Raw genomic sequence first — 26,074 nt, forward strand, 5'->3', positions numbered from 1 at the left:
TTGTCCGGGGTGACATTGGAGGTGGGTTTGGAATCCGTGCCATCTGCCTCCATCTGTTTCCAGGGCTCCAGGCTGCTCCAGGAAAGCTCAGTTCCTTGTCTGGGGTGATATTGGAGGTGGGTTTGGAATCTGTACCATCTGCCTCCATCTCTTTCCGGGGCTCCAGGCTGCTCCCTCAGCGTGGGGCTCTGAGGTGGTTGACCAGAGGTGATGGTGGCATCATCTTACCTTCTTCTTTTTTCTCTTTTGCCATGTTCTGGCGCATGCTGTGTCCTCTCTCTCTGGGCCCAGTGTGTTGCGGACTTGAGAAGGTCTTAATCCCCGCTCCCCAGACTCCATCGAGCAGCATCAGCTGCCTTTGCCAGCGTCCCGTGTAGTTGGGCACCTCTGGAAAGACCACAGAGATCAGGGGGTCATAGGTTTAGAAGTGGAAGGGACCTCCATGGCTGTCCGGTCCAAGATCCGACTTTACAGGGGGGAGACTGAGGGCCAGAGAGGAAGTGATTTGCCCAGGATCACAGAACTACTAAGGTTGGACTTGATTCCAGGTCTTTTTGACTCCAAATCCTGTGCTCTAGCCACTACCCCATACTGCCGTCCTCTTTTCCTTTTGTCTTCATTATTTCCCAACATCTGGGTCTTTTCCAGCGAGTTCCAGAGGAGGAAAATAAAGCTGAGAGAGGCGGCATGATTTGGCCAAGGCTGCCAAGACAAGAGCGCCACCCCCAGCCTCCTCCACGCCGCCGTCCCGCGTCGCCTGCCTCCCCTAGGCCAGCATCGGCTCCCTTCCAGGGCAGCCTAATGGACTGAGCAAGGCTGCCGGGAGAAGGAGAGGAAGGCATCACTCATTTTCAGGAGAGCAGAGAATGCAGTTTAATCAATTCCCCCTCTTACTAAGACGGCTTCTTGGAAATTATATTTGGATTGACTTGGCAGTTTCTCTGAGATGCCTACATTGCATTCAGTGCCGATGAAAGCATTTCTGTTTGGGATGGGTGTTTACTGTGGGGTGGGGGCTGGGGAAGGGCCAGTCTCACAGGTTTATTCTCAGTCTACAAAAAAGGCCTTTGACATACAGGCTGAAGGTCAGGTCCTTGTGCACATCCTCAACAAACAGAACTCGAAGACACAAGTGTCTTTCCCACTCCCCCTCCCCCCATCCAAGTACCCCTGTCCTTTAGATCATCGAACTACAGCTGAATGACACCTCAGACACCACGGAGTCTCATCATTTCAGAGACCAGGAAACTGAGGCTCAGGGAGATTAAATGATTTGTCCAGGGTAACACAGATAATGTCTGAGGAAGGCTTCGAACTCATGTCATCCTGACTCCAAGTCCAGTGCTCTACCCACTGCAGCAAGATGTTGACCTCTCAGGTTCCTTCTAGTTCTGAATCTATGCTTCTAAAATTTTAGCATGGGATCATAAAGGGAAATTTGGGGATTTCCTGGGTTTAAATCCACTCCTGATACTTACTAAGTGGCCTTGGGCAAGTCATAACCCTCACAGTTTCTTCATCCATAAGGAGGGAGTTGGACCAGACGGCTTTTGAGGTTTCTTCCAAATTTGGATCCTGGACCGTTTTTTGGAGATTTTGGAGGCCACGATGGAGAATGTATTTTGCTATGCATTTTAAATCTGGTGGCATAGATAAGGACCCCATGACTTCTGAGGATATTCCTTGGCCGTCTGCCTATATACCCGAACACCTGAAAACTGGAAGAAAAGGAGAAAGGGCAAGTAAATTATAGTGAGAATAAATAAAGGAAAAGAAAGTGGGAGAATGAAGACCAGAGGGGCTGAATGGATGCAAGAAGAAGCATGGAGTGAGGAGGAAAAAGGTAGGAGAGAGGAACAGACTATGGGATCACAGAATTTTAGAGCTAAACTAAAAGGCTTATTTTACAGATGAAGAAACTGAGGCTTTTACTACGATCACATAGTTAAAAGCAGAACTGAAACCAGAAGCCAGGGGTCCTGACTCCCAGTGGGGAGGGTCTTTCCATTTCTCCGGTGCTGGTGAGAAGGAGAAGGAGAAGCAGAAGGAAGGAAATGCTGAGAGGTGGGAACAGGGCATTTTTTCCCCAGTCATTCTGAGAGCCCATGGTATTAGAAACTCCGAAGGAAAAGAGGGGGAGAATGTGACCGGCTGGGGGTCAGAGGCAAATGCAATTTACCCCAAGGACAGTGATTCATTCTAAGTTACAGTGAAAGGCTTGGTGGCATCAGATCACTGTTTCCTGCCCTGCCGGTTGGGTGTATGGGAAGATTGTGTCAGATATTGAAAGGGATCGAATGGGGATTTTGTGGTGGTCTTAACTGTAGGAACAGATGTGATCTGGGATTGCTATCTTTTTTATTATACCGGCTTTTGTATTCTCCCTAAGAGAAAATAAGCCCTCTGAGGCCAGGACTGTCACACTTCTGTATTTGCCACCGTCCCTCGTGGGTGCTTCCTAAGTCTTGGTCCATCAAAAGGATCTTAGATCCAGAGCTGGAGGGACCCTGGGGAATGTCCTGTCTAGCCCCCTCTGATTTTATAGATGAGGAGCTGAGGTCAGCAGAGGGGCAGCGACGTGCTCAGTAAGTATCAACAGTGCAGTGAGAGGTACACCTAGAGGTTTTGGGGTGCTTGGATGGGATTTGAACTCAGCTCCTTGGACACCAGATGCAGTACTCTTTCCTTATGATTTGCAGAGATGTGGTGTTGACGAGAGACCGCTTGATTTTGAGTTAGAGGGCATGAGTTCAGATCCCACCTTGGCCACTCGGGCAAGTCACTTGAGCTCACGGGGCCTCAGTTGCCTCCTTTGTAAAATGAAGGTCTTTGACATCCGCTCCAGCTTTAATTCCTGTGATTCTCCTGAGCCCAAGAAGTATCTTTGGCTGTGCACCATGAAATGTAGGAGAGAGAAGAGGTATTAGGAAGGAGGTAGGGGAATTCACGCTCTCTATCTCCTCTTTCAAAGCATTAGAGAAGAGACCTGGACGTCTGTCCCAGGCGGCATCTCAGAGAGCTAAGCAGAGGATGTCAGTCAGTGTCTTAACTTGAAAGGGATTTCCGTCCCTAGCTGGACCACACTTGCTCTTTTTCTCATAGTTGGAGACGGCCACCTTGCAAACAGTTTCCTCCTTGCAATATTTCTTCCTTCTCCTTCAGATCCATTGTCGGTGGGCTGTGCCGCTAGGCATGCAGCAAGCTGAGTTCTGGGGCGTGCTGACTCCATGGGAGGGGGGAGTCGGAGGAGCTGGGTTCATATCTCGGCTCTGATACTTCCTGTGTGCTTTTGGACTTCTGCCTCAGTTTCTTCAGCTGTAAAATGTGGTGGTTGGACTAGATGGCCAAAGAGGACCCTTTCTTCTTTGAATCTGTGATCCTGAGTCACTTCTCTCTGGTTCTCAGTTTCCTTATTTGCAAAATGCTGAGGTTCAGCCAGGTGGGCTCTGAGGTCCCTTCTAGTCGAGGGACCCTTCGGCCACTTCAGCTTCTCCCTTTCGGATTTCCTGAAACCCGCGTCCTAAAGTTTGCCTTCTCCCCTCAGAAAACGAGTCTGGGAAAAAGTCTGGAGTGCTCTCCGAGAACATTAGGAGGCAGAATCATTTCCCCGCGGGCACCTACCTTTTTAGACATCTGCCAAATGTCTGCAGATGTTATTTACTGAGAGGAGGGACATCTCACTCAGAGCGTGGTGCTGGCTGCTCTCCTCAGAGCTTGGCTTAAAGTGGTTTCAGCTACCCTCAGTAAGCTGCTTCAGGGGAAGGTGGGAATCCCTGTTTCCTTTGTCCTTCTTCATCCCCAGGCTCCCCACCCTCAACTGACCCTCTGCTGGATGCTATCCACTGGGGCTGGTTTCACAAAGGTCTTAACCTGGGTATCACATTGGAGAGCTACAAAAAGGTGCCCCTTTCCAAAGACCAAAGAATCCTAGAACTAACTTGGTCTTGAAGTGGTCTTAGAAACCATCTACTCCCACCTCCTGATGTTACAGATGAAGAAACTGAGGCCCAGAGAGTAACACAAGTAGTAAGAGTCAGAGTTGAGTGATTCCTTTCCTGGGATCAGTGCTGACCCTCAAACCTCACACTGCATTTTCCACCTTCTTAGTAGATGCTTTTAAGCCAGTGGCTCTAACAGAGGAGCCTGGCTTGAAGCAATGGACCCCCATGGAGAAGAGAAGAAGAAAAGGGGCAGGAACTCAGACACAGTGGTCTCTAAATTCCCTTTCCGATCCTCACAACCCAGCAGGATAACCCTGGGTTTGGAGCTCAATTTGGACCCTGGCTGTGTACTCCTGGGCACATCTGGGCTTCAGCGTCCTCACCTGCAAGAGGATGGATTAGGTGCTGTCTAAAGTTCCTTACATCTTTAAGTCTGATCTTGTGATGTTTGGGTCCCTGAAAAATGTTGGGAAATGCTCCTTTTCATGTCCTCCTAGTCTATAAGAAGGGCCGATGGAGAGGGACCGAGGGGCATCACAGACTGGCTCTGCCCTAAAGATATACAGCTTTGATTTTCTTTTAGAGAGAGATCAATGTTCTCTAGGCAAGGCATGTGAGAGCTCTCCCACATGACATGGCTGGCCATTCATCTCTCGATGAAGACGCTGCCAGATTTGCTTATATAAGCCCCGGGGAGCCCACACATGGGATTTTGTGCAGACGAACAGATTCTGAAAGTCTTGGCCAAGGGTGAGTTTGCAGGAGTGAGCCTGGAAATGACTGGCTTTGCATAAACACCGGGCTGGGCCAGGAAAACATATTCCTACCTGAGGCTGGTGAAAACCATTGTCATCTCTGCCTCAGCCCACAAAAGCTTCATTCCTTTGGCGTCGTTTCCTTTAGGTTCTGAGTGCCGGGGAGGAAGAAGGAAATGTTCTGTGCAGCTAACTCACCAAAAAGAGGTGGGGGAAGGGGAAGCCGTGGGGAGAATGAGTGAAGGGAGAAGGGATCCTCGGCTCGTGGGGACTAGAAAGATTTGTCTCCTGCCAAATGGGAGATGAGTCATCCCTACCCAGGCATCACTGGGGTACTCCATTAGGGAGGACAGGAGACAGGCAAAAGGGGCAAGAAGCCAGGAGACTTTGGCGGTTGTTGGATCGATGGTGAGAATGGAGATGAGAAAAGAAGAAGACCTTCTTCCCAGTCAGGAGCGGAAGGCCCCTAGCTTAACTCATTCATTTTACAGATGAGGAAACAGAGAGATCAAGCGACTTCCTCAAAGTCACACAGGTAGTAAATATCAGAAGCAGGATTTAAATCTAGGTCACCTGACTTCAGCAGCTAGGTGGCACCACCATATTGCATAGAGTGCAATATGGAGTCAGCAAGACCTGAGTTCAAATCTGACCCCAGACACTTACTAGCTGTGTGACCTTGGGCAAGTCACTTAGCCCTATTTGCCCCAGTTCCCTCATCTGTAAAATGAGCTGGAGAAGGAAAAAGGTGAACCACTCTAGTGTCTTTGCCAAGAAAACCCCAAATGGGGTCACAAAGAATCAGACACAACTGAAAAATGACTAAACAGCAACAAACATCTGACTTCAAGGTCATCACACAGCTAGGTGGTGCAGAGGATAGAAACTGTGTAACCCTGGGCAAGTCACTTAGCCTCAGTTTCCTCATCTGTAAAATGGGGATAATAGCAGCACCTGCTTTCCAGGGTTGTTGTGAGGATGAAATGAGATAATATTTGTAAAGCTCTTAGCACAGGGCCTGGCACATAGTAAGCTCTGTGTACGTTAGCTGTTGTCTTTCCAGTCTAAATGAAAAACAAAACACATTTATTAAATTCTAGCTATGTGCCAAGCATGCTGCTAAGTGCTGGGGTTACAAATAGAAAAAGTGAGGCAGTTCCCATTCTCCAGGGTCTCACCTATAATAGGAGGAGATGACACAGATAAGAGTCCAAGCTGCCTGGAGAGCCCCGGAAGTCTGGATGATGCAGTAGAGGGCAGATGGCAAGGCCTGGGCTGGAGGGCACATCCACAGGGCAGACGGCAAGACCTGGTGGTCTTCCATTCCACTGATTATACTCGATGACTCCTAGCTCATCCAAGTGGTATAAATCACCACCATCTTCTTCCCACCTTGCTGCCTTGAATGGCCTTTGGGTGTCTAGGCAGAGAGGAAGGGGTGGAAGGAGGCCATTCCCTAGTGGTGGTGATTTTCCTGGGCTGGCTTCTTAATCTTCCCCTCTTGAAGGCATGGGTAGGAATTTGCTCACTGCAAGTCAAAGGCTTTTGAGCAAATAATGCCTCATGCCTCAGCTAATGAGAGACAGCTTGGAGTAGTGGACAGAGCTCTGTTCTTAGTCTGGAGGCTTGGGTCCAAGCTGAGGTCCTGATACTTAACTAGCTGCGACCTCAACATTTCAGCTCTCTGAGCCTTAGTTTCCTCATCTATGAAATGGGGGTGATAATATAATGTACATGCTACCCCCAAAGCTTAAAACCTCACTAAGACTTTTGGGATGCCCTAATTTGTGGAGTGTTTTGCAAGCCTCAAATCATGCATTACATACGTAAGAGTCATTTTTCTGTGCACCACTTATCTATCTCATGGGGTTATTTTGAGGAAAGTGTTATAGGAATGGGAGAGAAGGTGGGAAAGTCCCAGAAAAAAAAGAGTTCCTTATTTAGAAAAAGAAAAAAAAAAGACCTTCTTTCAGGATCCCCCCTAGAGAGTGAACAGGCAAATAGGTAGTTTGCCCTCCAGTTGGCAGTGAGAACCGCAGAGAACAGAGGAGCTCAGTTTCAGTAAGGATGGTGGGTGAGGGGAACGTGCCAGTGACCCGCAGGGATCTTGCCATATTTGTGCTGTTTCTGGTGCCAAGAAACAGCTCTCGCGGCCTCTCTAGCCTCGTTCACATGACTCTTTGGCACTCATTGATGGATGAGGCACAGAATGAAGGTTGCTCTTCTTGCTAGAGGAGGAGGTCAAAGGACTGCAGGGAAGGTTTCTTTTCTCTTATTTTTTCCCCATGAAGTCATTTTGATTAAAATAACAAATGTTGTAAGAGGAATCTGACTACTAAGAAAATTCCTTCAAAATACGTGAGCCATTGACTCCTCAATAATCGTCAAGGGATAGGAACAAAGTTTTCTTTTTTTTAAAATTAAAATAGTTTTTCAACTAAGCAGCTTTTCTTTTCTTTCTTTCCTATCTTATTCCCCTCAGGGAAAGAAATAAAAGGGAAATAAAACCTTTATTACAAATATGCATAGTTGAACAAAACAAGTTCCCACATTGGCCATGTCCAAAAATGCTTGTCTCATTTGACATTTTGGGTTGGTCACCTCCCTCCCAGGAGATGGGTAACATGCTTCATCAGTGGTCCTCTGGAATCATGGTTGGTCACTGCACTGATCAGAATTCTTATGACTTACAGAGTTGTGCATTTTTTGCAATAGTGTTATTGTAGGAATTGTCATTCTGGGTCTGCTTGCTTTATTCTGTATTAGTTCATACAAATCTTCCCAGGTTTCTTCTTTTCATCATTTCCTAGGGCACAGTAGTAATCTGTTACATTTATTTACAATAATTCCATTCCCCAAGTGATGGATATCACTATCTCCCTTAGTTTCTAGTTCTTTACTACCACAAAAGATACTTTTATATATTGCTTTCCTCTTTCTTTGATTTCTTTGAAAGTATATGCCTGGTTGTGATATCAGTGGTTCAAAGGGTATGCCCAATTTAATGATAATTTGGGCATAGTTCCAAATTACTTTCCAGAATGGCCAGACCAATTCACAGCTCTACCAACAATGTGTGGGTGTACCAGCATTAGTTTTCTCCAAAGCCCCTCTTGTGTTTTTCATTTTTCTTTTTTTTGGTCAGCTTTCCCAGTCTGTGGTTTTTTTATTTTTTTATTGTGGCTAGGCAATGGGGTTAAGTGACTTGCCTAGGGTCACACAGACAGTAAGTGTCAAGTGTCTGAGGCCGGATTTGAACTCAGATCCCGCTGACTGCAGGGCCGGTGCTCTATCTACTGTGCCATCTAGCTGCCCCCAGCTTTCCCAGTCTGGTGGGTATGAAGTAGAACCTCAGAGTTGCTTTATTTTACATTTCTCTAATTATTAATGATATGGCTATTGTTAGCTTATATTTCTTATTCAGAAAACTGCCTGATGATATTCTTTGACTATATACTAATTGGGGAATGTCTTTTATTCTTATAAATTTAAATCAGTTTCTTACATATCTTGGAAATTAGAGAAATTTGCTGCAGAGATTTCTCTCAATTATCTGTTTCCCTTCTGCTTTCCTATTTTCTGGCTCCTAAGGGAGAATGAAGAGTTTCTTTGAAAAAGGGGAGAGGAAATTCAAGAAGCAGCCAGGCGTAAAGCATTGGTCTTGGAGTCAGGAAGACTTGAGTTCAAACCCAGCCTCACACACGTATTAGTTGTGCCATTCTGGGCAAGTCACTTAACCCTATTTGCTTTAATCCATTGGGGAAGGAAATGGCAACCCACTCCAGTATCTTTGCTAAGAAAACCCCATGGACAGTATGGTCCATGGGGTCATGAAGAGTTGGATACAACTGAAAGACTGAACAATAACTTCTAAAGGAAAAAAAAATCCAACGAGGTACAGGGTGGAAAAATGAGATCCAGAGAAGGAACAGAAGCAACCACATTTACCAGTGGCACTTTGTAAGAGACCAGATCTTCCAATCAAGAAGAACGCTGGACACTCTCCAGCGGAAGTAGCGCTCCCTCTCTGGTCTGGATACAACCAAGAGATCAGTAAACTGAAAACAGGCTAATGTCCCTTTCTACAATGGTGAACACAAGGCAGAAGGAAGACCCAGTCATACAGGTGCTGATGTCAGGAGCTCCCAGCACAGTGGACGGGCAGAGACAGTTTGCTTCCCCCTCCCAATTTTGACTTTCAAAGTGGAAAAGGAGGGACCAGAGGGTTCTAGATTTAGAACTAGAAGGAGGTTAGAGGCCATCTAAGAGATGGTCATGCACCCTCCCTTTTAGATCTCCCCCCAACTCTCCGGTAAGTCATAGGAAGAAGACCGTCGGTCCCCAAGCCCAGGAAAACAATATCCAGGCAGAGGAGGGACAGTACCCATGTCTATGCACACATGCTCAGAGTGGACTTAATCTTTATTAATAGAGCTATTGATGCAAGGAGATACGTTTGACCTCCTGGGGATCCCTGGAACATGTCAGGATGTGATTCATCACTGGAATATGGCAATGGAAGGAGACGCCATATTCAGAAGGGATGGGTTAGCTGGGAGAGATTGCTGGATTACAGGATCAGAGATGGGTGATAAGGGACCTCAGAGGTCGTCCAGCTCTCCCCTTATTTTACAGGTGAAGCAACTGAGCCTTAGGGAGGTAAAAGAATTTGCCCACAGTTACACAGATAATATGCATCAGAGGGATAGTTGGAATCCAGGCAGTGGAGCAGCACTTTTTATATCCAGCCTTAGCCACTTACTAGCTGTGTGGCCCTGGGCAATCACTTAACCTTTGTCTGCCTCAGTTTCCTCACCTAGAAAAAGGGGATAATAATAGCACCTACCTCCTGGAGTTGTCATGAGGATCAAACGAGATAATATTTGTAAAGCACTTAGCACAATGCCTGGCACATCGTAGGTACCATATAAATGTTAACTATTATTGGCTATTATCACAGAACTATATTCTGATGAATAAATGAAAATATGAAAAAAGAATGAATAAATCAATGAAAAAGTATTTATTAAGTGGGCCCAGCACCTTGAGAAGTGCTGGCATTATAAATACAAAAGCAAATACAGTCCTTGCCCTCAAAGAGCTTTATGTTCTAGTAGGGGAAGACAAGGCCTAGAGCATAATGGTGGCCAAGGAGGATTATTTTATTTTGGAAAGTCATAGGAATTGTGAGTGTAGCCTTAGTGCAGTGGATTCGCCACCTTTTCCAGCAGCAATGGCAGTATTGATTTGATGCTGGTTCCAGAACTGGAAGCTGGAGAGAGTAGCAGAGGGGGTGTGGGTGGAAGCAGGATAGCTGGTGAGAAGAGAGCAACCTGGGAATGGTGGGCCATGGGACACACTCACCAGCTGGGGTCTAGAGCAGGTGTGCGCTGGGAAATGCTTCATAACTGGCTTACCAGTAAAAAAAAATGTACTCATGCAAAACTTTTTAAGTTTAATCTGAATGATTAACATTTCATCCATCACTTTCTTAAGTCTAGAATGCTGATGGACAAAATGATGGGTCAAGCCTTGGTTTGTAGCATTCACACAAAAATTGGGCTCTGGGGAGCTGACTCCAGCACAGCCTGGAGTGGGGGACCCAGGAGACTTGGAGCTGCAAAAACTAAGTCCTCCAAGACATGGCCTCTGGCCTCAGTGACAAGGGGACTAGTGAGAAGATAGACAAGCAGGAGAGCGAAGAGATTTGTGAACCAGAGAGAGAGAACACTTCATTGAGAATCTATGGAGAGATAAATAGAAACAGTACTGGGACAGGAGCAGGTAACTTAGACTAGATGGTTTCTGATCCTTCCTCCTCAGAAATTTTGTGATTCTGTGAGTATATCATACACCACCCTGCCAGAAAAAAGAAATGGATAAAAACTTCCAGGAGGACATCACAAATTCAGCCTGGAGGCAGGGCCTAGTAAAGATGGCAGGCTGGCTGTGTGGACATCTATTGATGACAATTTCATCTTTCAGAATTCAGAGGAAGTAGGGGGCCATCCTCACTGATTTCAAGTTGCTAACTCTGACAGACTCTATCCCAGGGCACAGAAAGGACTTTTGGGTATGATTTCTGAGTCATAGGAGTGACTTTTGAAAAACTGTGAAAAACAGGAAAAGTGCCACTGAGCGACTCCAGTTTTTGAAAAGGGGAAGCAGACAAATTCTTGCAACCTTATGCTGGAAAGCCTGACTCCAATTCCTGGAAAGAATTTGAAAACATATTTTTATATACAGTTGTCTACAAGTACTTAGAAAAAGGAAGTAGTGATCATGTGAGCTAGTATGGGTTCATTAGGGTTATCATGCAAATCTGGCCTCATTATTTCTCTTGACAGTGTGAGTAGGATGGTAGGTTAAAAGGATACCTCTGAAAGGCTGTACCTGGATGTTAACAGATGTTATCTGACAATTGTACAGTTGTTTCAGTGGCATCTGACTCTTGGTGACCTCATTTGGAGTTTTCTTGGCAAAGATACTAGAGTGGTTTGCCATTTCCTTCTCCAACTCATTTTACAGATGAGAAACTGAGGCAAACGGGGTAAAGTGACTTTCCCGGGGTCACACAGCTAGGAAGTGTTTGAGGCCAGATTTGAACTCAGGAAGATGAGTCTTCCTGTCTCCAGGGCTGGCACTCTATCTACTGGGCCAGACTGGATGATAGATATGGACAGTATGGATTCACAGCTGGATGAAGTGGCTGACCCAGAAGAGGAGATTCATGAGTTGATGTCAGCTGAGAAAAAGGTCTTTGTGGAGTGCCAAAGGTTTCTTTTGGAGGATCCACGGGGTTAAACATTTTTTGTCAATGTCTTGGATTGAACGCTTTTCAAACTGGCGAGTAACACAAAGTTGGGAGGGTTTGGCAATTCGTTGGACGTGAGAGTAAGTATCCAAAAAGATACTGTTAGCATGAAATAACACATGGAATCTAATAAGAGGAAATTCATCGAGGACACATTTTTTATTTCATCTAAGCTCATTTGGGCTCAAATAATTGAATGACCAACTTACAATTAGTCTGCACTTTTTCATGTACTGCAGGTTCAACACTAAGTCAACATTACAACATGGCAGCCGGAAACTGGAATGCTATACTAAGCTTCATGAAGAGAGGCATAATGCCAAAATGAGTGAGGTGAGACTCCTGCAGTATTCTGCACTGGTCAGTCTATGCCTGGAGCATTGGGGTCCGTTCTGGGAGCCAAACTGAAGGAAGGACATTGACAAGGTAGAGTATACACCCGGAGGAGGGAAACCAGCTTGGTGAGGGTAGGGTGTGCATGCCCAAGAAAGAACCTTTTGAAGAACTGGGGATTTTTAGTCTTGATAGGAGAAGATTTGGGAGTGGTCTTGGTGGGAATGTAATAGTTGTCTGCAAGTATTTTAAGAGCCATCATGCTTAGATTTGTTTTCCTTGGCACGAGAAGTCAGAAGCTAGAGCAATGAGTGGGAGTAGAAAAAGGGCAAATTTTGGCTTGAAGTAAGGAAAAACTTCCTAATGGTGACAGCTATCCAAAAATGGAGTTGAGTGTCTTGGGGGCAGGGAATGAGCTTCCCATTGCCCAAGGTTTTCAAGCAGTATTTGAATGACTATTTATTGAAGAATTAACTCCAGTTCAGTTATGTTAGATTAAACGTTGTTTGGATTCGGAAAGCTCGAGATTCTAATTCACAACATGTCTTAACAGCCCCACTGTCTCTAGCTTCTGTCAATTTCTGCTTCTCCTGAAGATGCAACTCATTTCGTTAATTTTTTTAAAATCTAGGATGGCTCCATAGCATACTTCACAGTCCTTTCACCCCGTCAGCCCTTGCTCTTCCTCAAAAAGATCCCTCCAGTCTGGGCGATAAAGCATCAGGAGAGGAATCGTCTTGCAAATGTTAAGTGTAGCAAGGTTGACCTCAGACCAGTCAACTTGAGTACGGTGAGAAATAGAGTGGACTGGATGGCGGAGCACTTGGGAGTTTGGAGCCTGGTTCTAATAACTTACTTTGTGGCCTTGGGCCTTGATTGGCTCCTTTATAAAATAAGGGAGTTGGATTTCCATTTCTGAGTCTAGGATCCTATGATGTCTCTGGACCTCAGTTTCCAAATCTGTAAAATGAAAGCATTGGATTAGATGATCTCTGCCGAATTCCTCTGTAGTGCTTTGCACACCTCAGGCCCTTCCTACATGTTGGATGAATGAACAGAGGGATGGAGCCCTTCTCGCCAGGCCTTGGATGAAGAATGTAGGACTTGGGTAGTGAGAGTGTATGAGATGACACGTGCTTTGATCTGGCTTCAGAATTTAGGTGTAATTCATCATGCCACCTCCCTGCGGCTTCCTGAGGCTTCAGAAGACTTTCTCCCAGAAGACCCAGGTCGAATTTCTAATTCCTCCCAGTCCTTTGTTTCATCTCTTTTCTCATTAGTATTTACGACACTTCCCAATTTAGTTACTCCTGAGAATGTAATTAATGTGCTGTTTACTTCCTCTTGTAGGCCGCTGAAAAACAATGTTAAAGGCGGCTGGGGATCGCCTTGGAGCCTGGAACATCCCACAAGACCCTCCCCAAGAAGGGACCCCACTTCACCCTTCTGCCTTGTGTGTGGTGATGAGGGTCCTGCATTTCTGTGGAAGTCAGAAACATGGCTCTGGGGAGACTATGGGTCCCTTCACCCACGCTGGGCTTCGGCTTTTTCCTCATCTGTAAAATGAGGAGGGTGGGCTAAATCACCTTTGGGGTCCCTTCCAGTTCCACATCTGTGGCACAAAGAAAGAGACCTGGCCCGTGAGTCAAAGCCCCCGGCTTCACAAATTCCACGTCTGATGCTTAGCAGCTGAGAGGCCCACTAGGTCTCAGTTTACTTCTCTAGAAAGTGGGGGCATTAGACTCAGTGATCTCTGATTTCTCTCCTAGCTCAGAGCTAGGATTCTGCCTGGTCTTTGCATCTGCAAGGTGGTCGAGGCAGCCTGCCTCTCTTATTTATCTAGGTATCAGAGCTCGTGTCCAACACGCCTTTTAAACTACTCTCCAGTCACATTTATAAAGTGCAACTTACTCTTGTAATCCAGCTGTTCCAAAAATACCCACAAAAAACTCAAGGTAACTACCCCAGGACGCTCCAATCCCAGGTATGACATTGGAGCTGGCTTATTTCCAGTCTGACTGAAAGAATAAAGGAAGCTAAACTCTTGGGGGCTGGTTTAGCCAAGGCAGTAAACATAACCTTCATATGTATATATGTATATATATATATATATATATGTACACACACACACACATACAGATATATATATATGTATACATATATATACATAAACACACACAAATATATACACATACACACATACATATATACACACATACACACATGTGTGTGTTGTTCATGGCTCTACAGCATGAAGGCACCTTAGAAACCATCTAGTCCAACTCTTTGGTTTCATTTATGAGCAAACTGAGGTCCAGAAGGTTAAGTGATTTGCCCAAGGTGATACAGACAGGAAATTGGAAGAGCTGGAACTTGAACCCAGGTCTTTGGACTCTAGGTCTCTTATTCACACTGCCGTCTGAAGAATCAAGGAGAGCTTTCAACCATCCATTGGATTCATCAACACATTCCCAGGCTTTGTGACTTTGTAAGTTTCTATGGATTTATACACTTATACCTTTGCTATCTAAACTCATCGCTGTAACAGAGACAAGAAGCCCTATCCTGGACCCAAAGACCACATCGACAGGGAGCTCATTTTAACTTTGCCAACAGATTACCACCCGTTTTTTCTTCTTTTCCCCAAACACCTGCCATCCCCTCAAGAGCTCTCTTTGCTGGGTCTCTTGGCACAAGGTATAACCTTTGTCCTGGAGTGTATCTGACATCCCGGAAATGGGCAGATGAATTCATCAGCCCGTATCCCACAGACACACTGCATTAAAAATGAAAACTTTCTTTTCTCCTTTCTAAAGAGGGAACAGATAACTATTTTAACTGTTCTGCTGTCCTTAACTTCTGGTTAAAATCCCCTATCTGGAAAGCAGTCCAAGTTTAGTGTTCGGGTTCTAGAGGGAGCTTTATTTCCACTTCATTATAATTCTGCTTCTCATGATTGTTCCCCCTTATCCTCCACATCCTGACCCAAACAATTATAAAAGAGTAGCTCTGTTCTCCTTTCTTTCCCTAGAGAACCATGACTCAGTTCCTCAGTTTGCCCACCTGCCCCTAGGCATCTTGTCTAATCTCTAGGTGTCTTTTAATGGGATCTTTATATTACACGGATAAGACAATCTTGTTGGACTTTCATGACTTTCATCCCCCTGTATTGACTGCTCATTACTTGGGCATTAGCTATTGAACACCCCCCACTTCTGCTCCCAGTTCCCTCCGGGCCAGTGCCGCCACCCAGGACGTAGCCCAGCTGGTGCTTTAGTGGGGCCTGCCGGGGTGAAGGGGTTCTGTGGGTCTTGGATCATCAGCTCTGTTCTTTGTCCTTAGACTTCCTTCACTCCCTAAACAGAGCACGCTCTGTTTCCCTCCCTCCATCCCTACGCCATCTTCAGGGCACAGGATGGCAGCAATGCCGTGTTAAAGACAGGGGTGCAGAAGGAGCAGGGAATGCAGGGCCGGATCAGAGAGGGACCATGGTATAGGAGCAAGAACATTGCCTCTGCTGTCCAAAGATCTGGCTTCAAGTCCTACCTTTAACACTCCCCTCCTGGATATACGAATATTTCCTCATTTGTAAAATGAGAGGTGGGTTACATGGCCTCTGAGATTCTAATGCATGAACCTAAGTCAGTTAACCTTCTTGGGCCTCAGTTTCCTCATCTGTAAAATGGAGAGTAGTAGAATAGATGGTTTCTGGGACCCTTTCTGGCTTTGGAGCCATGATCCCAAGGGGGCCTCAGTTTCCTCGTCTGTAAGATGGTCTAGATGGCTTCTGAGATCCCTTTTAACCTTTGACCTATGAACTCCAGTAATCGTGTCACTAGAGCCTGGACCTCTTCTCCTTCCTCTGCATGGCAGACAGCTTCAACAGAAGCTTTTCTGAGCCTCTGGCAGCCCCCTCTTTCATTTTTGGGCAGTAGCTGGCATGCTTGCCTCTCCTTCCCTGCTCAGTTGAATATTAAAAGAAGACAGAAAGATCACTGCGTCTTTTCGTCTGCTAGACCTCGACCTTATTCCCCTGCTTTCCCATCAGGCCTCGTCCTGCCTCCTGGAGCTCCCTTTTATTCCTTGCTCCCCCCGCCCCAGGCAATCATTAAGGTACAGATCCTAAGGATTGCTGCCCTCCTTGAATTCCCTACTTTTCTCCCTCATGGAGCCGTCCTCTATGTGACCTAGAAGGCCCTTTGATGATTCATATTTAGCTGGATCTATCACCCAACAGATGTCTGGGAAGTTAAAGGCTGCTACATCCGGTGGTTTCAGGTTCCTGGGTAGTTGGTTAGAAACCTTTCATTCGCCCTCCCCTCTTTCAGGGAGGGAGAGAAATGATCTGCAACAGATCCCCCTCTAGCCTTGGATGCCACCTTCCTTCTCAACTTGCATTTCCCTGATTCTATAAATTATTTGGCTGTATTTATAGCAGCCCTCCATGTTTTCTTCCCAATTCTACCTCTCTGGTATTCCTGTGAATCTCCCAGTTTGAGCGATCCCATTGTCCCTGTTACGCCGGTGTCTTTCAGACCCTCAAGCGTCCGCCTAGCCTGAGTTAACGTGTTGGTATCTCACCATCCTCTAGCCCACCAGGACACGGAGGTTGGCATGTCTTGGACCCCAGGGAAGAGAGTTTACGTAATGGAAGTGCCAGAAGCATAGCCCAATAGCCTGACTTCACTTGTGACATGGCCTTTTCCATAGATGCTGAAGATAGGACTTTGGGCGAATCATTTCCTGTGTTGTATTTCATTTCATCTATAAACGAGGGGGTTGGATTAAATATAATTCAATTCTCCAACATATCAAGGTGCTTCTGGTGGATGCTCATCACTGGGTGACATGACTGAAGAGCCCAGATGCTCTTCCAGGGCCCCAGAAGAGGGTGGCTAGTCGTCACCATCAGTACCCAAGCTCTGCTTTGCTCTGGGGCCTCGCCTGGCTCTCTGTGCTGCTGATTTTACCCCTAGACTCATCCCAGCTCTGGGTTCTCTCCTGCTCTCCCCAGTGCTTAGCTTTCCTGGCACACGGAAGGCAGCTTGCCATTCGGTTCTCTGGGACACAGATGGTCCATCCCACGCTCATCACTAATTAAGATCACATGTGGCCCCTTCTTTGCTGGAGGTTCCTTTCAGGGGCTCTGCTTGCAACTATGGGCTGGAGAGGACTGTTGAGCATTGACATTTATGGCGTTGAGACATGAGGGCAGTTGGGGGAGACTCCGGGGCAGGTGCCAGGGACCAAGTCAGCCAGAAATCGGAGGCTTTGGTGATGCGGTGCAAAGACTGCTGAGTTTAAGTCAGGAGACCTGAGTCCAAATGCTAGCTCTTCTACTCACTGCCTCTGTGATCTTGTGAGAACCATTTGACCTCTTCAGGGCTAAGTTTCCTGCTCTGTGGATTAGGGGATCTCTGAAGTTCCTTTTGGGCAGCCAGGTGGTGCAGTAGCTAGAGCTACGGGCTTGGAATCAGGAAGGCTCATTTCCATGAGTTCAAATCTAGCCTCGGACACTTAGTAGCTGTGTGACCTTGGACAAGTCACTTCACTCTCGTTGCCTCAGTTTCCTCATCTGTAAAATGAGCTGGGAAAGGAAATGCAAACCCCTCTAGCATCCGTGCCAAGAAAACTCCAAAATGGGGCCACCAAAAGTTGCGCATGACTGAACAGTAAGAGGAGACTAGATCTGTGGTCCTTGAACAAGTTATCTCATCTCTCTGGGCCTTGGTTTCCTCTGGAAAATGAAGGAGTTGATTAGTTGACTCCTTTGGTCCCTTCCAAATCTGGGTCTGCTATCAAGCGTATGTCCTTTGGCCGAAGGGTCTCTGGGGTCCCTTCCTGCTCTCTTATCTATGTTTTAGTGAACTTTCGAAAGAATGGTTCAAACTGGATGGATCATTTCCTTTTTGTCCTTGTATCCTCAGTGCCTGACACAGTGCTTAGAATACAGTAAGTATTTAATCAATGCTTGTTGACTGATTGGTTAAATGCATTGGCCATATGAATCTTTTAGAACCGAATATAGCAGAGTCCAAGGTAACATTGCTTCTACTTTCTATGAAGAATGGTGGTTTTAAATGTGACCCAGAACGGTAGGGTTCTTTGGTAAAGAAAACAATGAGATGTTTTGATGGAAGAATAAGACTGAGGCTGAGGAGACCAGAGGATGGTGCTTCGATGCTGGAAGAAATTGACCTAGCATTTTAGGAGGCATGGAGGTAAAATCAGGACTTTTCCTGAAATTCCCACAATAGTGGGAAATTGAAAAGTGGAAGTTGTCCTGTATGGCGCTGTTGGGACAGGTCATGGCTTGCGCATTCTCCCAGGGCATGTGTCTCACTTCCTCTTCGAGAAGGTCAGGATTGTACAGATGGTGGCAGGTGGCCTAGGCTGTCCATTGGCCTTCCCTGATATGTCCCCACAGGGAATTAGTTCCTGGGAGTGTTGACTGGAACTTCACCTTCTCAGATGTCTTTTGAAAGTAGAATTGGTTCATCATTAGCTGATAGCTGAAAATAAATGTTGCAGGCATAGAATCTCTGAGCAAGAAGGCTCATCCAGACCAGGACGTCAGGCAATGAGAATCCGCTCCACAGCATGCCTGACCAGTGGCCGTCCAGCCTCCACTTGAAGCCTTCGTCAAGAGCAAACCCATAACTCGGTCAGGCGGCTCATTCCTCTTTAGGGCAGCTCGAAAGGTTAGGAAGTTTTTCCTGGCGTCAAGCCTAATGGGCCTCGTTATAATTTCCATCTCTAACTCCTGGTTCTGCCCTCTAGGGCTAAGCAGGAAAGACTAATCTCCTTTCCACATAAGAGCCCTTCACCATATCTGAAGACCCTGAGCTTCCCCACCCCTGCCCCCCAACCAAGACTTCTCATCTCCAAGCTCAACATTTCTAGCTCCTTCTGCAGATCCCTACATTGCACAATCCCTGTTGTTCTCCTCTGGACATTCTCCAGCTTAACCATGTCCTTCCCAGACTTCGGGGGCTGGAAGTGAATACTCCAGGTGCAGTCTGAGCATGGAGAACAGCAGCTGGAGTCTTGCTTTCTTAGTCCTGGCTGGGAAGAATCTTTTTATGCAGCAAAGGGAGACACGGTGGGAAAGGGAGAAAGAATTATCGCCTGAGTCAAGGGATGATACCGATTTCTTTGTACTTCATCTACAGGAGGGACGGGGAGGGGCTGTGTGTGTGTGTATGTATGTGTGTATATGTGTGTGTGTTTGTAAGTGTGTGTATATGTGTGTATGTGTGTGTATGTGCATGTGTGTGTGTATGTGTGTGTTTAACATCTCTGGTTGTCTTTAGGATATGCATTTCTTATAAATTTGTGCCATTTGTAAATAATTCAGTCTAGGCCCGAGACAGTATGAGATTCCCTCCCACTTTCCCTCCCATCTTTCTAATTTCTTCATTGAATTTCTCAGAGAGCCGACTAGATGGCGCAGGGGATAGAGCTCTGGAGCTGGAATCAGGAAGACTCAGCTTCATGAGTTCAAATCTGGCTTCAGACACTTTACTAGCTGTGTGACCCTGGGCAAATCCCTTCACCTGTTTGCCTCAGTTTCCTCATCCATCAAATGAGCTGGAGAAGGAAATGGCAATCCACTCCAGTATCTTTGCCAAGAGAATCCCAAATGGGGTCATGAAGGGTCAGACGCGATGGACCGACTCAACCGCAACAAAGCTTTATGACCTTGAGGAGATCACCTAACAGCAACAAAAGTGCCAGAAATTAGATTCTTCCAAAGAACTTTTTTTTTCTTTTCTTTTCTTTTTTTTTTAAGCATATGGATGGGTTCTGGACTTGGGCATAGGTGGGATGGGTTCTGGACTTGGGCATAGGTAGGATGGGTTCTGGACTTGGGCATAGGTGGGATGGGTTCTGGACTAGGGGACAGGCAAGATAGGTCCAAGTCCAGTGCCCTATCTACAGCATTATGCCACTTCCTCATGTTGACCCTCTGAGAAGATCTCTGTACCTGCACTAGGTTCACAGGCTTAGGAAGTTGAAGGAAACTTAAAGGTCCCCTAGACCAACCCTCCCCACTCATTTTGCAGACAAAGAGACTGGGGCCCAGAGGAATGAATAAATATAAAAGCATTGAATAAGTGCTTGCTTTGTAGCAGGCATTGGGGTTACAAATACAGAAATCAAGTCAGTCCCTGACCTTGAGGAGCTGACGTTTTCATGGGGAAGGACAGCACAAGTTGGGGGAGGGGTGGCCAGGATGCAGATTTCAAACTGTCCTTTCTTCAGGGGTCTCGTGGCCCCCACTTCCCTTCCTTCTGAGATTGTCTTCCATCGATGTCGTACATACTTTGTGTGTCTAGAGTTTGTGTCTTGTCTCCCCCGTTAGAGTGTAATCTCCTTGAGGTCAGAGACTATACTTTTTTCCTTTCTTCGAATCCCCAACACTGAGCACAGTCTCTGGCATATAGGAAGTGCTATAACAAATGCTGTTCCATTGTTGACTGACTGGCTGGTGTCCAAGGGTAATTAACTGACTTTTCCTTTCCAGAAATGGTGGTTGACTTGACTGTACCTAGAGCAAAGCAGTGGAAGGGAGGGAAGGTCCTATAAGTAATTAGTGGTACTACTGGGATTTGAACCCAGGTCTTCAAACCTAGCCAGCTTTTCACTGGACCGAGCTGCTGCCACAGGTGGCCTGATATCTTCTGTCTTGGTCGTAGTCTCTGTGGTGTTTCTTTTCTGGTGGCTCCAGTTGCCCCTGCCAAGAGCATTCAGGGGGAAGGAGGCAGAGGAGACCCTGTTCCTTGCTAGAGCTAATAGCCACCTCAGTCCCAGCCAGTGGGCTCCTGGTCACTTCTGGCCTTCTGGGTAGGCATGGTCAATGCAGTCAGGAAAGGGATGATCCCCATGCAAGTGGAGTAGAATTCACAGCCACACACACCTGGCCAAAAGGAAGAGTTAGGAGGTTTTGAAGAATTTCCTTTTCTGGTGGGTCCTGCCCTCTCTCACTGGTTTGCTGAAGGCACTGCCCATTTGAAAAGGAAGGCAGTTAAGAGGTGAGGGGACTAGAGAGCCAGCAGATGGGGGAGGTGGATGCTGTTCTGGCAATCGATGAGGTCCACCAGGAGGGGCTACATTTTAAGACTCTCTGGCAAAGGGACTTCCGTGTTCTAATCTGTCATTGAATAGTGAGATCAGTGGGTCTATATTTGTCATTATTACTTCAAATGACATGTCATTTACATAATATATACACCATATTAAGTATTCTGCATGTTACATAACACACACACTTATTATATAAGGTTGGTCTGGCGAGAGGCTCCTGCTTTCTGCCAAACGTTTCCCAACTTATTCGGCAATTTTAATGTATCTTTTCCATCTGTGGAAAGAACTCTCTTGAGAGAAGCTAGTGACTGTTCACCTTCCATCATTTACATTCTTAGGTCTCTGAGGGCTCCCAAGGATGATAAAACCGTCTTGGGAGGCAGCCCCTTCCTGCCCACCTGTTCACAACAACAACATCTCAAAGCACATCAGTTTCATTCTTAGTACCATGGAGAAAGGAGGGCAAGCTTGGAATGTGTGCCTGTGGTGTTGTGTGCAGTTTTTGTTTTTAGTTTTCAAAGCTGGATAAAATAATGGCCACAGAATTTCTGTAAAGTCAATAGCATAGGAAGACAGGTGTTGTGGGAATTGGTGACTGTCTACTTGGGGAGGATTTGTGGAATGAATCTCAAGCAATGTGGTGTGGTAGAAAGCACACTGGACATGAAGTCTGTGCTTTGTAATCTGAGTCCCTGACTTGTTGATATGTGGTGGAACCCTTCACCTTTCTGGGTCTTAGTTTCTTCATCTATGAAATGGGTGAGATTGGACTAGATGATCTCTTACTAATAGAACAAAAGCTTCTTGAGGGCAGAGACTGTTTGGGTTTGTTTTGCCTTTGTAGCTCCTCTGTCTATCACACTGCTAATACAGGGCCAAGATTTGAGAAATGCTTGTTGAGTGAATGAATGAGTAAGAAACATTACTGCCCAACACTTACTAGCTGTGTGACCTTGGGCAAGTCACTTAACCCCATTGCCCAACCCCCACCCCCCCAAAAAGAAACATCACTGCCTATGAGAGCAAGGCACTCAACCTCCTTAGTTCCCTCATTTGTAAAATGATGGGGTTGGACTGGGTGTCCTCTTAGGTCCCTTCTAGCTCTAGGTTGATTATCCTGTGACTTTTTAGGGCCTCAATGTCCTCATCTGTAAAATGAGCTTGTTAAACTCCACAGGTCCTTTCAGCTCTAGATCAATGATCCTCAGATATTATCCCCTTCAATTCTCTATTTACCCATCTATCATCTATCTATCATCCAGTTATCCAACCATCATCTATTTTTATTTATCCATCTATCTCAATCCATGTATCCATCCATCCATCCATTTATCTATCCATTCATCCATCCATCCATCTATCTATCTACCTATCTACTATCTATATATCTATTGCTTGTTCATTCTATCTATCCAGTCATCTATCTGCCTATCTAGTCACCTATCTATTAATTTTTTGATCTATGACAATACTCTCAATCACTCCTTCTACTCAGTCATCTATCTATCTATTTATCTATCTATCTATCTATCTGTCTGTCTGTCTGCCTGTCTGTCTGTCTAGTTATCTATCTAGCCAGTCATCCATTCATCTACCCATCCATCCATCCATCCATCCATTCATCTATCTATCTACCTATCTAGTCATTTGTCCATTTTTAAAAATCTGTAATAAGTAAAACTCTAAATCCTGACTGTGAGATGTCTGCAACAGTCTCAGTCTCAAATACTCAGTCTCAAGATCAGCTTCTCATTTGTAGGGCTCTGAAAATTAGGTTTTCTTCTTAACAAACCACCTGTAGGAGGTTTGGGAGCAAGGCTGGAATACACATGTGCCTAGGCAAGAGCTTTTCTGAAATTCTTAGCAGCAGGACCTCCTGGGATCTGAATCTCCCTCGACTTCAGAATACAATGGTCATGGAGCCAGCCTTTACTTAGCTGCAGGCCTATCATTTTAATCTGGATTTCAGTCCAGGTACCAAGTGTACTGCAGTTGCTGTAGCAGGGGTCCTCCTTGCTGGAAATCTCTAAGCAGAAGCTGGCTGACCATTCATCAGGAAAGTTGGAGAATTTTTCTCTAGATATAGGTTGGACTAGGAAGTTTTTGAGGTTCCCTCCTGATCTGGGGTGCTATGATTCATCCCCAGATTCCCACACACAGCCACACTGCTGGGCTGGGTGTAAAAGGCCTCCATGGAGAGAGAGGATGTGTTTTAGCCCAAGGCTGATTACAGGTACATTTCATAGTCATCACATCCACAATCTCTGGTTCTTGTTCTCTCAAATTCAGGCTCAACTTGTGTCCAAAGTCCTGCTTCCCTTCTCCTAGTCTCAGCCTCCTGTTGTTGGAGAAGGAGACACTAGGCAGAGTAGCATTCCAGTGTGTTGTCTTACCCTCTTAGAATGTAAGCTTCTTGACGGCAGAGACCATTTAGGTTTTCTGTTTATATCCTCAGCCCTTAACATAGTGCTTGACACTTAATGGCACTATGACACTTAATATGATGCTTTCCATTCATTCATTCAATCATGTATTAGTCATTCCTTGGGAGATATCTCTGAGCAGGGCAAATTCATCCTTGATTGAAGCTTGGTTCCAATTTTAAACTAGAGGAAAGAGAAAACTTTTGGAATCAACTTTGGGTCATTGAACTCTGCTGAAATCCCTCCTGTCTTGCCCCGGAAGTCTGAAGATGTCCCTGGATGAAGTTTCTCATTTCCTTGTCTCTCTAAGACAGGGCTTCATAACCTTTTTTTAATGTCTGGGACCTCTTTGGCAGTATCGGAAGCCTATAGACCCCCTCCTCTGAATAATGTTTTTAAATGTATAAAATAAAATATTTAGGATTATGAAGGAAACAAATTATATTGCAGTAATTATCAAAAAAACTTTTTTTTAAATGTCCATAGACCCCAGGTCAAGAATCCCTGCTCTAAGAGGACACGGTGCCTCAAAAATCACTGCCACCAGTGGTTTCTACCACGAGGAGAGTAAATAGGGGAGTTAATTGACTTTCTTACACTACAGTTCTGTTACAAAACATAATTTCCTCCAGCTCTGGACTGAGGAGCATTTCTGTCTTAAAGCAGACCTGGGATCCAGGCCTTTACTTCCTAAGGCCAGCCTCAGTGATTGACTGACCAGATTGGCTGGTAAATGTTTTCCCACGTGAAGCTGATCTGGATCTATGATAGTAGTCCAGATGGGTCCTATTCAAACTCCAGGGTTCTTTGCTTTACTAAAGATCTTTGCCCTCCCTCCTCACCCCCAGCATGTCCATCTGAAAAGGATATAAACCATAAGCTCAGGAGAGATTACTCTTTATGGCCCCCAATCCTTGTGATCACTAGAGGGAAGTATGTGATGGCAGAATCTTTGGTTGGGGCCGAGCGTGGAAGAAATCTATTGCCCATTGAATGCAAACCCAGCAAAGGAACCCAATTTGGAATTTTTAATCTTAAACTGAGTACCCCAAATCAGGTCCTGGGAAAACGGTGTGAAAGAGGTCATTTGGGAGGAGGGAGGATGTGTGCCATGTTGAAGGGAGAAAGAGATTCAGGGACTCATCCTAGCACCAAAGGAGCCCATGGGGTTCTTAGTAGCCTCTAAAGTTGGTGCCCTGGGCCGTGTCTTAGCTATGGGATCCATAGGTTGAGAGCTGGGAGAGACTTCAGACTATCCTGTCCAGCCCTCTCTGTTGCTGATGAGGAAAATGAGATTTAGGGAGGTGACTTCTCAAGTCCTGATTCAAATGAGAGAGGCAGAATTCGAACCCAGTTCCTCTGACTCCAGTGTGGTTCTTCCCACACAAATACAACTACTATTCATTCTTTTTCATTCTCTCTCCTCCTTGTTTCTCTCTCCTCCTCCTTCCGTCTGTCTCTCTTTCTCTTTTTTCTCTCTGTCTCTGTCTTTTTTCTGTCTGTCTGTCTCTCTCTCTCTCACACACACACACACACACACACACACTCCCTTCTTTCACTACATTGGCCTTTCTCAATCAATTTAAGTCTATAAATAAATATATAAATAAAAACCCCATCGGGAGAGGAGGAGAGGGGTGTGTGTGTGTGTGTGTGTGTGTGTGTGTTAGTAAGCAAACGAGTTGTCTGCTGGCGTGTGCTGAATCCCACTTCCTCCCTCTTCTGTGTTTTTCCTGCCTCTCTCCCTCTTTGCCTTTCTCCCTTTGTCCCTCTTTCTTTTTTCGTCTCTCCTTCCATCTCTCCCTGTCTCTCTCTCAGCACCAAGCCTTGGAGCTCCAGCAGGAAACCTGGTTTGTCTTGAAGTAGTGAGAAGGCAGTGGTAGGAAGGTTTTCACGTTGTGCTGTTATTACACTGTTTGGCAAAATAAAGCCTCGGGTTTTTCTGCCTCCCACCCAGGTGTTCAATGGCTAAGAAATCGAAGACCTGCCCTGCAGTGTGTGGGGCTGCCCAGGCAGCTGGCCTGCTCCCAACAGACCCTGCCTGGTGGAAAGGAGTCTGATAAGCGCTCCAACTGACAGCGTTCTCTGGACCCAGAAGGCTCCCCAGCCTCTGACTCCCATTGCTGCCTTCTCAGAAAACTGCCGGGAGCCGTGTTGGAGCTCAAATGACGACCAGGAGACGAACATACGCTTGCCGGCCTTTGCCAGGAGTCGTGTTCTGAGCCCTCGTGGGCAATTTTGAATCCGCACAGATGGAGCTTTGTCCAACGTCTCTGGCCTGGGGGTGGCTGGGAAGGGGGGGAAGCTTTGGTCTTGTCTTTCAGCTCAGTCTGGATTCTGCCACCTGTGAGGAGCACTCTGTTGGCTCCGTGTGGGCCCTCTGGGGTGGACGGTGGCAGGTGGGCAGATCAAGGCACCTACCTCTAAAGGGAAGCCACCTGGGGCCTAGCAGGAGTTGGGGGGTCTGGTGGACAAGGGTGTCCTCTGAGCCCTGAGCCAATCAAGAAGCTATTTTCGCTCAGCAGTCCTGGATATTGCCACCCCCAGTTTGGAAGCAGACAGAGCCAGATGAGATGGAGGTTTCTGTCCCGTTGAATGCCCTCTTTGCCTCCATTATTTGAGGGTGGGGTGTGCGTGTGTGTGTGTGTGTGTGTGTGTGTGTGTGTGTGTGTGTAGACTTCAAGTACTCCTCCTCCACCTCCTGGGTTGGCTTGGGGCCTT

At 46.1% G+C, this 26,074-nt stretch overlaps 1 protein-coding gene across 1 annotated transcript in view; it reads right to left on the reverse strand.

Annotated features, from left to right (window-relative positions):
* Positions 1-314: 314 nt before the first annotated feature.
* Positions 315-26,074, reverse strand: part of DGKG (diacylglycerol kinase gamma) — a 258,329-nt gene continuing 232,569 nt past the window's right edge. Inside the window, exons 32-38 of the mRNA XM_027875364.1 lie at positions 25,775-25,844; positions 25,604-25,733; positions 25,431-25,571; positions 20,462-20,580; positions 5,875-5,971; positions 724-816; positions 315-387 (exon numbers count right to left, since the gene is read on the reverse strand). Of these exons, the coding sequence (XP_027731165.1) occupies positions 315-387; positions 724-816; positions 5,875-5,971; positions 20,462-20,580; positions 25,431-25,571; positions 25,604-25,733; positions 25,775-25,844 (723 nt within the window). The remainder of the gene's footprint in view (positions 388-723; positions 817-5,874; positions 5,972-20,461; positions 20,581-25,430; positions 25,572-25,603; positions 25,734-25,774; positions 25,845-26,074) is intronic.

This window comes from Vombatus ursinus, unplaced genomic scaffold, assembly GCF_900497805.2.
Source record: "Vombatus ursinus unplaced genomic scaffold, bare-nosed wombat genome assembly UNPS02014808.1, whole genome shotgun sequence".
NCBI lineage: Eukaryota > Metazoa > Chordata > Mammalia > Diprotodontia > Vombatidae > Vombatus > Vombatus ursinus.